We start from the raw sequence: 13,415 nt of genomic DNA on the forward strand, positions 1-13,415 counted from the left end.
GTTTTATTTTTGTTGGATATTTTGAGACAAGGTTTTTCTCCATGTGGTCTTAGCTGTCCTAGAACACACTATGTAGACCAGGCTGGTCTTGAACTCACAGAGATCCCCCTGTCTCTGCCTCCCAGGTTCTGGGATTAAAGGCGTGCGCCACCACACTCAGATCAGCTATGTCAAGTTTAACTATCACAGCTATCCAGTGTCCAGTAAGTAAACCTGAAGTGTGTGGAATGGGGATTTGTGTGTGTGCTGCTGCAATGTTTAAATGCAAAGCATGATGTTCCTCTAGGCATGGTGTTCATTTTCCATGGGCATCCTATTTATAGCTTCTTTCACAGAGCTCAGTGTTTTGAGTATAGCCTTATTGCTATGTGCTCTCTCTCTCTCTCTCTCTCTCTCTCTCTCTCTCTCTCTCTCTCTCTGTCTCTCTCTCTATCTCTCCACCCCTCTCCCTTTATGCCTCCCAAAGTCTTCCTACATATGCATTTTATTTTAAAAGCCCAAACTCAACCAAGAATAGAATAATGCCAGATTTTTACTCGGTATTGTTGACTCATGGAAGAATAAACCAGAAAAAAAATTAAAAAACCACCAGAAAACTTGGGGAGAGAAGCCTTTTTAAGTGGTACAAACATTATCTTATTACATTTAGAAAACAATAATTCTAGTGTTTCTAGAAAGACTCGGCATCTCTAAAAATAGTTGCGTGAACTTGATAAAGAGATAAATTTTCTGCTTTCAGAATGTATGCGTTGTTGTAAGGCCAAATTTGAACACAAAGAACTCAATAAAACATTCTTTACTTTTAAAATAATTCTCCCAAAGCCTATATTAAAGCCTTACGGATTTGAGGGAAGTTATAGCCTCTGAAACTGTGCCAAAGTTACACACATTTGTGAGTGATGCGTTGCTGTGAACCCCTTTTGGATACAGATACTAAACTTTGGGTGTCAGAATACTTAATTTATTGGACATCAGCACCTCCTGTTTGTTTGTCTTCCTAAGCTTTAGGACCAAGACCTATTTGTGATGATCTTACTCTATTCTTTGAGGCTCAACTCTTGTAAACAGAAGGGATTATTATGGTGAATATTTGGCTTTGAGTTAATTGAATGTTTAATTTTCAGTAGTGTTGAACTTGGCTGGATATCATTATGATTATAATATGTGAAGCCTCCAAAAACACATGGATTCTCAAATAATGGCATCCTTTTTTCCTCTTATTTTTTTCTCAAATGGTATTTTTGTTATTTCCAATACTGTCTATTTCAAACAAATTTTATACAGTTTTATAATTCTTTTACTACACGGTCATTGCCTACCAGCTCCTTGTGTGCCTTGGCAAACAGCCACAAGCTCCTCTGAAGAATGACTTCCTAGAGGAGTAGTCAGGAATCTTCCTTTATCCATTTTCCTACCTGAGTTCAACTTTTTGTTTGTTTTGTTTTGTTTTGCTTTTGAGACAGGGCTTCTCTGTGTAGCCCTGGCTATTCTGGAACTCTCTCCGTAGACCAGGGTGGTCGAATTTACAAAGATCCACCTGCCTCTGCCTCCTGAACGTTGGGATTAAATGTGTGCACCACACTACCTAGAAAGTTCAACTTCTTAAAGTAGTATTAGATTAGACATTCCTCTCTTGGAGCTCCTTCTGTCTCCCTCCTTCCCAGCTCTTCTGTTTTGTTAGTATAGTTTATTTTAGCCCAGGTTGAGTAATTTATGCTGTCAGTGTTATTAGAGGTTCTTGTCAACAATGAGAGTGTAAAACTCGTGTGGACAATCCCTAGTGCTCTGGCTTTGACATCTATGGAGTCCTGTTGTGTTTGAATTATGAGTAGACTCCTTCCCTTTTTAAAATTTTTGTACGTCTGCCTGTACAAAAATTCTTAGAGCAGAAAATGTGTTGTCTTTGTAAGCCTCATCACTCCTATTGAAAACGTGTGTGGATTTCTGTTTTGGAAAAAGAACATTTTACTTAGCATTAATTGAGATGTGGGCCAGGCATTGATACAGAGGAGGGAATTCAGAAGAACAGATGTTTTGAGATAAAGACAAAGTTAGAGATAGCAAGAAGTGGGTATTTTCTTGAGATATCAGTAGCCAAAGAGGTAGGGATGAGGGGCAGAATCTGTAGCCTGAGGACATTCAACCCCTCAAGTCCTAGATTCTTTTCCCATGTCTAGCCATTTGCTCACAGGTAGTCAGGAGTAGGGTGCTTCATCACAGGGAAGTGATGCTAGGAACCTGGGAGGAAGCTGGCACAGAAGATGAGAAGAAACATGTGAAGGGTACTACCCCCTTGTGATTTTTCCCTTTTGCTGTCTAGGGCCTCTTGCAATCCTCTTTGTGTATAAATGACATCTCTACAGGAATTCTAACATGCTTGCTATTACTGTCATTTGATCAGTTGGTTAAGTTTCTTTATCTTAGATTAGGTTACTTTTTTCAGCCAAAGTAGCGATGGCCTAAATATTTGCATTATAAACCCATTTCAGATTCATAAAGCATTAGTCTACTATAGTCCAGAGTGGAAGTAAGAGAACTTTTTTTTTCTGTGGCTTTGGAGCCTGTCCTGGAACTAGCTTTTGTAGACCAGGCTGGCCTCGAACTCACAGAGATCCACCTGCCTCTGCCTCCCAAGTGCTGAAATTAAAGGTGTGCGCCACCACTACCTGGCACAGTAAGAGAACTTTTGATGAGCATATAAATATCTTGCAATAGGGAACAATCTGTAAGGAGTGAAATATACTTGTAATGTATGACAACTTTATATACACGTATGGAAATACTTGTGTATATATACACATGAATGTACTATTTATCCACATATGTACATGTATATTATATATACACATAAGCACAGTGTATATTATGCTATTTAAATGGAACCTGAGTATTCATTATAGCTCTTATTATTTGTGAAAACAAACATAACACTCAGATTATTTATATATTGTAATGGGAGACCTTAAATAACAAATCTTACTGTTAATAAACTGGATTAAGGTACCAGCTTAATGGACATGAAATGTGTATTTGCCATTGATATGTCTGGCTGCCAATGGAGACATTATACAATTACAGAAAATTTTCACGTTACTTAGAAATTGCGAACAGCAGCAAAGACTCAGCATTAAAAATGTCTTGACCCTAACTTTCTTTCTAGTCCTTGGAGTTCCTTCCACAGACATTCTGCTGTGAGGAAGACGCAGCAGGGTGAACAGCCTGAAGAGTGCATGAGGCTTAGTCCACTCCATCCAGACTGGCCTCTTTGGGGAGCCTGGTGGAAGGGCCTGGAGGGATCTCCGTGGCTGCTGGTGGGGGTTGCTTGCCTGGCTCATAGCCAGGCACCACAACAGGGACTCCCTCACACTCTGGAGATGGTGGAGCAATGCCTGTTGTCTTCACTACATCTAGGGAGTCCTGACCTGGGGTCTGATCAGAAGCTTTTGCCTCTGGCTTCTGGAGCTTCTGGTCCAGGAGATTTCCAGCAGGGAACCCCTGGCTTTGGAGCTCTGCCCCTGCAGGGGTACAGCTGGCTATAGAGACAGGTGCAGCCTCACAGACCACATTGGCTCTGGCCTGAGAGCCCACAGGAGGTTCAGGACTCCCCAAAGCAGCAAGAGGATTCGGAAGGGCTAGTTCGGGCTGCTGGGGGGTGATGTCACTTCCATCCTGAGGACCCATCTCTGCTGGTTGTCTTTCCTCGGGTTGGTCCAGGGTGGACTCTGGATGATGAAGAATGGTAAAGGCTGTGCTCAGGTTTTTTACGGCGTTTTGGACACTGTTGACTTCCTCTGCATCTATCTCTTTGTCTTCAGAGACATTTGACTCTGGCTCTTCATCAGAGGTGTGCTGACCCTGCTCTTCCTTTTCAGACATTTTTGCTTCTCTGATTTTTTTGTAGAGTTCCTTTCTTTCTTCTTGTAAAGCACGACACAGGTTCTCCAGCCTCTGGATTTTCATCACGAAACACTCGTATTCCTTAGCTCTCAGGGCTTTCTGTGGCATAAACACACACATACACACACAAAATGGCATGAGCAGTGAATTCCCTAGAATGCTCTCCAGAGATAAAACTATTCGTCCCAGAATTTGTCTACTAGGTTTGAACAAACATTAATGGAAATCACGTTGTTTTTCTGTTTTGTTTTTTTTTGCACTGATTGTTAGACTAATAGAATTTTAATCACCATTGCCTGTTCTTTGGAAAAGGAACATGGCAAACCTTCTTTCTGCTTCAGTGAAAAGTCTGTCAAATCTTAACCTACATGAATCTTCTGCTTCTAACAACTGGAGGGTATAAGCAAGAGTTTGCATGAAATGAGTGAGACGGAGGGTCTTCACCCTGAGGACTCTTGTATGTGTTCTAGGGATATGCCTTCTTCATAGACAGACTGCTATATGCTAACTGCAGCAGCCATTTGACTCATGTTGATGAATCATGAACACGTGTCTTGGGAATTAGTTGCAACTTGGAATGAATAGTTAAAGTGTTAATTATAACCACAGACACTCACCACATGCTTATTCATGATGTTGGCTGCTTCAGCTGTTCAGTTCTTTTCTCTGTTAACAGTGGCGTGTGTGTGAGCATGGGTGTGATCCTAATCATCTTACTACTTACTACCACCCCAGTTACCTTTTTTACTTGTTAACACGAAGGGTCTTCACATGTAAGCCCCGGCATTCATGTCAGAGCTTATATATCTTTGCTTTTAGAGTTGAAAAAACCCTGCAGGTTCCAGCGTAATATCAGCAATCTAATACCTGTTGGAGGAGTTTTTAAAAAGCTTTCTTCATATCTGTCTATAAAATAATCTACATATGGGATATCTGGGTTGGTGTCTTCTCTCAGTATGGTCAAACCAATCCATTCATTGTACTTGCTGAGTGCTCAACGGTAGAAATTCAAGGTCAAGTAAAACCTTCATCAAAACCTTTACAGTCCAGCAGGCCTGTTGCCAGAGCTTTCTACTCAATAATCCTGTGACTAAGGTTTACAAAGGTCTTTGACTCTCCCTTAGATTTCTAAATGACCCTTAATTTTCTTTTCACTATATTTTAATGTGTCACATCTCCCTTGAAATTCAGCCTGTATTCAAACATAATCATTTGCATTAGTAGGTTACATTGACTGTTTTGATAGGATTGGGGAAATGGAGATAAAAGCTAAGAAAAGAATTGCCTTACCTCTTCAATCATGTCCAACAGAGCTTTGTTACAGTTCTCAAATCGGGCTTTCCATGTGGCTGTATCCTTCTCCAGCTTCTTCATTTTTTTAGTTGTCTACAGAAATTAGAGTGTTTTAGTGTTAATCCTGAGGAGTTAATGTCTCAAGGAAGCAATTAGTTCCACATGTGACACCAAGGGCAGTCTTTTTGCTACCAGCTGGCGAAGCAAACAAATGTTCAATGTCAACAATGAAGATTGTGGAAGAGGAGTGATTTATTTCTGAGTCCTCTAGATCAGTAATGAATAAACTTATCTGCACGGGAGCCACTTCAGGAGGAAGGAAACTACTTAGGAACACATTGTTGTTGTTGACTTCTCTTTCATTTAAGATAAAAAAAATTCCTTCGTGAGACCCATGAATAAGCTTGCAATTTGAATCAGTTACTTTATTGAGTAGAAGCTATCACGGTGAGAAAGCTGGGGTTGCTTTTAGGTATTAAATTGTAGATAATTTGCGTACTCACAAAAAGCTGCTTTTCATCGTCTCTTTATTTATGTTTATAGTGTAAATTTAGGTGAGTTCACAGAACGATTATTACACATTTATTTCATCTTTGAAACAGTCCTATGAGAAAGGCTCCTTCTCCCTATTTAATAAATGGGGAATCTGAGGCTCAAGGACATGTATTAATATCTAAGTGAGTTAGCAAAAGAAATCCCTCATTTTCTGCAACAAATGAAGTCACTGTGTATGAATGTGGGTGATATAGAAGTGATCAAATCTCTTTTTTTGAGTATAAGATTACTGGATATTATTTATTGTAGAATCTCCTCTCTGCTTGTATAAATTGAAGGGTGATGGTCAGTATCGTTCCCTTTCATGAGCTATACCTGGGTGCTTGCTTCTTTTTTATTTTTACTTCAGTTATTTTTGAGAACAGATTTCATTCTGTAGTCCTGGCTGGCCTAAACTTGTTCTGTAGACCAGGCTAGTCTGGAGCACACCGAGGTCTGCCTGCATCTGCCTCTTGGGCAAGTGCTAGGATTAAAGGTGTGTGCATCCATGTCTGACTATATGCTTCCTTCTTGAGCAAAGTTGTCTTAGGCACCCACTGAGGCCAGAGGCTGAGCCCAGACTATCCAGCTCTTGCTCTAAGAAAAGGTAGATGGGTCTTGAGTGGATTTTTTGTTTGGATCATATGTCAGCCGGATTAGGCATTTGTAAATTTAAGAGGTTAACTTTAATAATTTGATAAAAGATATAGAGCCATATTGAGAGTTACACGTAAAACATGCATACCAGGGTCTTTGTTGTTTATTATCTGGAAATTATTGGATTAACTAATGTCCATAAATGAATTTCAGATTAAGAAAACTTGATTTAATATCCTGCTCTCAAAATATGCAATCTTGAAACAAAATTTTAATCTTACCACTCTAGAATTTAAAAAATAACTAATGGATAGATCTACTTAGAACCAAGAAAACTAGCAACAAATATTAGTGTAAAGGCTACATTTTTTCACTAAAATAGATTTTGAAAGATACTTCTTGCACTTATAATTAATGTCAGTGCCTGTTCAGAAACACAATGTGTGTGTGTCGTGTGCGCATGTGAGCATGTGTGCGTGCACAAGGCTATATTTGTATAAGTCAGAGGACAACTTTTAGGGATCAGCTAGCTATCTTCATCCACCTTGTTTTGAGTCAGGGTCTCTCTTGTTCCGCTGCTATGCCTCCCTGTGCTAGGCCAGCTGGCCCATGAGCTTCCAGACTATTTTTCTGTTTCTGCTTCCTATGTTGCTGGAGGAGTCATAGGATGACAGGTGTATCATCACCTCACCCAGCTTTGAACACGGTTCCAGGGATCTAAACTCGTCATCAGACTTGTACAGCATGTGCGTTCACCCTCTGTCATCAGAGACAGGATGCTGATGCTGACTTCCTGTTGCGAAGATACTGTTCTAAATAGAATGTTAATGTCTTGTCTGTTGGTAATATTTGTACCTTATATTGATAAAAGGTTTGCAAAAACTTTTAATGGATTGATTTAGTTGGACTTCACAGTTTTGTGAGTTATGCAGAAAAAATAACATCTCAGTTTCTAGATAAGAAAAATAAAAGTTAAGAGAGGTAAGTAAATAGCCTAACAGTACTTAGAGAATAGTTACAAATTCAGTATTTGAACTTACTCTTCCATCTTCTTATTCATATTTTGATTCGTCAGTTATATTACAATTATGGGAAGGAATCTATCAACGCTAGTGTTGTATTTTTTAGGTACTTAAACATTTGTTTTTAACCATTAGGAGGTGAGATTTTTAAACTTAATGCTAATTCTGTCCTTTTTAAAGCTAGCTATCAAGATGAATAAATATTGCTCATTCCAGAAAAAAATGAATCCTAGCATTTTGAGACTGTTGATTAGATTGATTTACTGGAAAAAATTTTTAAAGACAAAAAAAAAAACACCCACTGAAAGTCTCTTTTCTGCTTATAAAAATTTCATTGCATCGTGAAATGCATTAAAATACCTTAGCCAAAGAAAAATGAATGCAAAGAATTGCCTGTCAAAACAAAAAAATGTCAATCTTTGTGGATACGCAGTACTCACTTTATCCATTTCCTGCTTGAAAGTGGCAAACACTTCGTTGCTTTTTGACAGTGTACTCTGGAACTCCTCAAACCTTCCTGAGTAGAGAGTGAGCTATAAACAGAGGAAAGAGTACATCTATTTTAGGGCTGCTTTCAGAATGCTTCCAGGGGGAAAAACATGTCATTGTTCATTATTTGAGAAGAAAAATGATTTAAAGGCATTCTCAATACAGGGTTAGTCATATGTTCAGTTACTATGTTTACTCCAAGGTCAGTGTAGCTTGGTAAGCATGATTGAAAATTTTCATTTAAAAATTGTGTGTGTGTGTCTGTCTGTCTGTCTGTCTGTTGTCTCTCTGTCTGTAGGTGTCTTCTATAGCTCTCCACCTTACCATTTGAAAGAAGGTCTCTCAGTGAGTCTAGAGCTTGCCATTTCAACTGCACTGGCTGGCCAGAAAGGCCCAGGAATCTTTCTGTCCCTTCTACCCATCAGTGCTGCAGTTATAGGCATGTGTCACCGGGCTTTTACATGGGTACTTGAGGTTCAAACTCAGGTTCTTATTCTTTGGCAGCAAGTGCTCTACTCACTCAGCCATCTTTCCAAACTCATCGCCGTTCCCTCCCCTCCGGTTTTCCCCTTATTCCCCTCCACAACTTTTTTCTTACAATTTCTTGGGCTCTATCTTTTGAAGAATCTATTGAATCCTCTTATTGTTGTCTAAAATGTTTTTAAAGAATAAAATAACATATATCATTACAGTTTTATTACCTCTTAATTTTTACAAACATTTATTGATCACTGAACATACATAAGTACCACATATATAAAGATATTTATTTAACACATGGGTCTTGTTTTTGAGGTACTTGCACTCCTAATGGGAAAACAAACTCAATGACAACTTGACTATGAGATGTTCCAATACAAATTACCAAGTCAGAGCTTTATTTGCCTTGCGTTTTCCATGTGATCAGCTTTTATACCTAAGCTAATAAATAGCTGTAATCTTAAGTTATCCTGACCCAAGAATGAATATGATAATCATTTGCTGAAAACAGCAAATAGAGATCAAAGTCTATCGTATACATGACTATCTCCCAGAAATATTGAAAGGGGCATTTGGATATTACTTGATAGTGTTTGTTTGTTTGTTTGTTATCTGGGTCAGTTGGGGTCATTGGGATCAGCTGGAGTCAATGACTCAATCCCTTAGAAGACTGTTAATAATTTCTGTAAAGTTCCTTTCCATTCCTTTCCCATGTGATGTTTTATGTGCTGTTCAATAATTACGCAGCAAAGCCCTTCATTGGGGACAGACAAAGGGACAGGAAGAGACTCACAAGACAGTTTTCAGGCAGGCAGCAGATTTAGGCTCATACAACAGGTAAATCAGGATGACAGAAGACACAGGAAGAGTGAAGTAGAGAATTCAAACCTGGGCTCACGGGGCTGAAATGCTAGCTCAGAGGTTAAACACTTAGGGTCACAACCGAAATGTCAGATCTGGACTCACTCTTGATTAGACAATAACAAGGGTCAGTGCTTTGATTTCTTTCCTTCATGTGACACCAATGCAGATTTATTATTGACTGAAATTATTACTGTGTTCAAGTTGATGCACTGACAATAGCAAAACAAATATTTTAAATATATGTATTTAGTATGTGGCGAGCGTGTGTGTGCGCGCACACGTGCATGCATGTGGAGGAGTTGTTTTTCTCCAGGCACCTTGTGGGGTTGTGCTATGGAGCAGACTCAGGTTGTCACATTTGTGCCAAGAATTGGGTATTTCTTCATCATCTTTAGTTTCTACTAGATTATTCCAATTGGCCATTTTTGTTTTGCTTTGTTTAAAAATTAAATTGTGTAAAAATACACACAAAATTAATCACCCTAACCATTTGAAGTATGCAGATCAATATTGTTATGCTCAAATTGTTCTACAGCCATCTCCACAATGTTTTCATGTTGCAAAATAGAAACAATACCACATTAAACAATTCCACTGACATCAAACAACTTCTCATATACTCCTTTAAGAGGTCATGTTTTAATATTCTCCTTTCCTTCCTATTGGACCTCTTTATCATAGACAGCACTATTTATGTAGCTTATCAACTGCTTAGGTAACCAGAACCAGTGTTATTTTATTCTAACTAAAATTTTGTACTTCTTATTTCCTTGGTGGATATTTATACCATAGAGTTGGCCTTCTATTATCATGTTGACACAATGTGTGTTTCATTTGACAGGAGCTATTTCCAATTTCACTGTGGGGTTTCAGAGAAATGTGGAAAGGAAATCGAGAAATCATGCCAGGAACATGCCAGGGACAGAAATATAAACAAGTACTTCATGGTTAAAAGTTATACAAATTGCTGCAAAATATCACCTTAAAATGGACCAAAAGGCTCACTTTTATTTTTTTATTCACTTTTTTGTTTTTGTATTCAGTTATTTGTGTTTGGGGGTTCATGAATGCCACATGGATCAGTGGAGCATAGAGTATAACTTTCCAGGGTTGAGAGTCAGCTCTCTCTACATATGGGATCTGGGGAATCACCAAGCTTGGCAGTCAGTGCCTATACACACTGAACGATATCGAGCTGGTCCTCATGTATTGCTTTACCTGAACACCAAGTTCTAGTTAGAGGAGGAAATGGTTGGAACTATGCCTAGAAGTTATGTTAGTAAGACTATGAGATGATGGAGGAAGGTCATTGGTTAATAAAGAAACTGCCTTGGCCCATTTGATAGGCTAGCCCTTAGGTGGGTGGAATAGACAGAACAGAATGCTGGTAGAAGGAAGTGAGGTAAGACGCCTCAGACAGATGCAATGAAGCTCCAGCCCAAGATGGATGTACACTAGAATCTTCCTGGTAAGACACCACCTCATGGTGCTACACAGATTACTAAATATGGGTTAAGCAAGATATGAGAGTTAGCCAAGAAGAGGCTAGATACAATGGGCCAGGCAGTGTTTAAATGAATACAGTTTGTGTGTTGTTATTTTGGGGCATAAGCTAGCCAGGCGGCCGTGAGCTGGGCAGCAGGAACGCAGCCCACTGCTCCTTCTACAAAGAGACTTGACATGAAAACAAGTCCTGTCCCCAGAGCTGTTGCAGAGGGCTTTCCCCTTGTCTAAAGCTAAGGAGAAGCTATCTGAGTCTAGAGACTATGATTATACCTTTTCCCTGATCTTTCCCCTTGGGTGGTAGTTTGTGTCTGTGCTGTCAGACACTGCCGGCATTCCACATTTGCTACTCTCTTCAGCCTTACTGATCTGACGACACCCCATTAGTCATGACTGTTGTATCTAACTGATCATCTATGACAGCTGCTCTTGCCTCAGTTTATACAACTGAGAGCCAGACACCACTTTCCTAAGTGAGAAACACATTCCCAGCTCACCAGTGCTGCCTCGTGATTGAAAGTGACTTCCAATCTAGGAAAACAAGTAAACTGTCCTTTGGTATTTTTCTCGCTCAGCTCTTAAAAGTGGGCATTAAGCCCTTGACTTCCTGCTGTTCCTACTCCTTTAAGGACATTTAGAAAACAAGGGAAGCGTGTAATAGAATTCAGTTATGTAAGTTGGCCAGGTCACATGGCACTTCTGTGGAAAGAGCCAGTACCCTGATCTTAATACCTGGACTCATTCAGGATCAGCGGGTGCGTGGGAGATCAGGAATGTCCGCCTGATAAATACTTCTCAAGTTTGAATGGATAGAGTTGAGAAATTGTGCTGTATCTCTATGTCTTCATTTCCTACACCATTAAACTCCCAGATCCTTGGTTCTATTGAAATGGGTCAGTCAGTAAAATGCTTGCTATGCTAGCATGAGGATCTGACTTCTAATCCCCAGCACCCACCTTAAAGAAGCCAGGCACAGCAGTGTGATCAAAGCACTAAAGAAATGGAAATAGGCGGCCAGGGGTAGTGCTCGCTGGCCAGCTAGTCTGACCAAATGGCGTAACTCCAGATTCATTTCAAGACAAGTCTCAAAACATAAGGTGGACGGTGACTGAGGAAGATTCCTGATACTGACTTTTGGCCTCCATATCCACATGTGCAGATGTGTACATTGACACAGGACATGGACATGACACATATCTACACATAGACACAGCTGTTGGCAGCCACACACACACCCTGGACTCTGTTGGCAGCTGAATAAGTCGCTCTGTAGTCTAGAAACTAATATTAATCTACTCATTCAAGTTAATTATTGGTCTTTAGCGAAGTGAGTTCTTGTTGTAGACAATGTGAACAATGCCTCGCATAAAGTACTGCCCAATGTTTCTCTCAAGCTCAGTGTTTAGTGAGCAGAGATGGACCAGAGGCTCCGGCTTGACTCTCTGGGTTTTCTCTATCTCACACAGTAGAGTCACATCTTTTTTTTTTTTTTTACCACTGTCCACAGGTTAGAGGCCCACCACTGCTCGCCACTCTCAACACCATGATTTGATGAGTTCTACAACTGACTCAAAGGTAGCCCTGAGCTTGTAATTCTGAACCCTGTGGTTCTATGAAAATCCAGAAACATTATCTTTCAAACCTCAACTAGTTTGAAAACTTTTCTTGAATGTTTTCAAAGGATGTATTTTATGGGGGACAACAGTTTCCCATCATATTCTCTGTACACATCTCATAAATATGCTTTAGGAAGGCTATCCCGGGCAAAGTCACCTGTATGTTTGCTGCAATTTGTTATTTTAAGTTTATTCTTGATGTATTTTACATTAAATGGCATTTGTTGAATTTGCTCATTTATGCAGTAAGTATGCACCTTTTGTTTGTTTATTTACTTATTTACAAATAGTAGAATTTATTTTAGTGCATAAACATTTACAGTCTTAACGCCAAGATAAAGTTCTAACTTCTGATGCCCTCCCCTTCCATCTATTTTCTCTGTGAACTCCCCATCCCTTTAGGACTTGGGCATTTCTCCCAACAGCAGTTCAGAGTCCCTCTATGGACTGTTACAGAGAATATTTTCCAGGAGGGCCAGAACCCCATGCCAATAGGGAAGAGGGATTGCCCTGGCTTCCGCATAGAGCCAGTTGTCCCAGGAGGTTATAGTTTTGAGCCCAAAGTGGGAATTCTAGTAATCTGACAAAAATGCCAATGACACCTGAAGCCAAATCAGAAGGATTCCCGATTTTCCACCACTGCTAGCCATTCACCATTGACAAGGCCAGTCTCTGATAACACAGAAACTTGGTCTCCATTTTTCTCATTTTCTTGGTGTTAGAGACAGTATCCCAATGTGAAGACTGTTTAGGATTGACAGGTATAAATGATGCTTCTAAACAGGTTTACATTTCTTCTCACCTTAGCTGTGCAGTGGATCAGGTGACAGAAAAGAAATAGGAGAGAGAGTGGGAAGCTGGACATTAGCTTGCTGGGGCTGACCTCTTCAGTGACATCATTTGTCTGCAGACCTCCGGCCTATGTAATGTTGGTCTCATCATTTCTGTTGCGTAGACATAATACTCTACTTTCTTAAATATAATAAATGTGAGGTTGTTCGTGTCTCATGCCCACTCTCCATGCCCTGCCACCTCTAAGCTTTGCACAGGGATCTTAAGTCCCAGGCTTTTGGTACCAGAAGGGGACCACCCCAACCCTCCATATGTTGGTCTCCTCACT

The 13,415-nt window shown here is 39.9% G+C and overlaps 1 protein-coding gene across 3 annotated transcripts in view; it reads right to left on the reverse strand.

Annotated features, from left to right (window-relative positions):
- Positions 1-371: 371 nt before the first annotated feature.
- Txlnb (taxilin beta) overlaps positions 372-13,415 on the reverse strand; it is a 49,118-nt gene continuing 36,074 nt past the window's right edge. For 2 of the 3 annotated variants that reach the window (XM_075948485.1, XM_075948497.1), the window contains exons 8-10: positions 7,784-7,876; positions 5,188-5,283; positions 372-3,996 (exon numbers count right to left, since the gene is read on the reverse strand). In XM_075948485.1, coding sequence (XP_075804600.1) covers positions 3,238-3,996; positions 5,188-5,283; positions 7,784-7,876 — 948 coding nt within the window. In that variant the 3' untranslated portion in view covers positions 372-3,237. The remainder of the gene's footprint in view (positions 3,997-5,187; positions 5,284-7,783; positions 7,877-13,415) is intronic. The other variant, XR_012907764.1, reaches the window with a different exon arrangement.

This window comes from Microtus pennsylvanicus, chromosome 1 (assembly GCF_037038515.1).
Source record: "Microtus pennsylvanicus isolate mMicPen1 chromosome 1, mMicPen1.hap1, whole genome shotgun sequence".
Taxonomy (NCBI): domain Eukaryota; kingdom Metazoa; phylum Chordata; class Mammalia; order Rodentia; family Cricetidae; genus Microtus; species Microtus pennsylvanicus.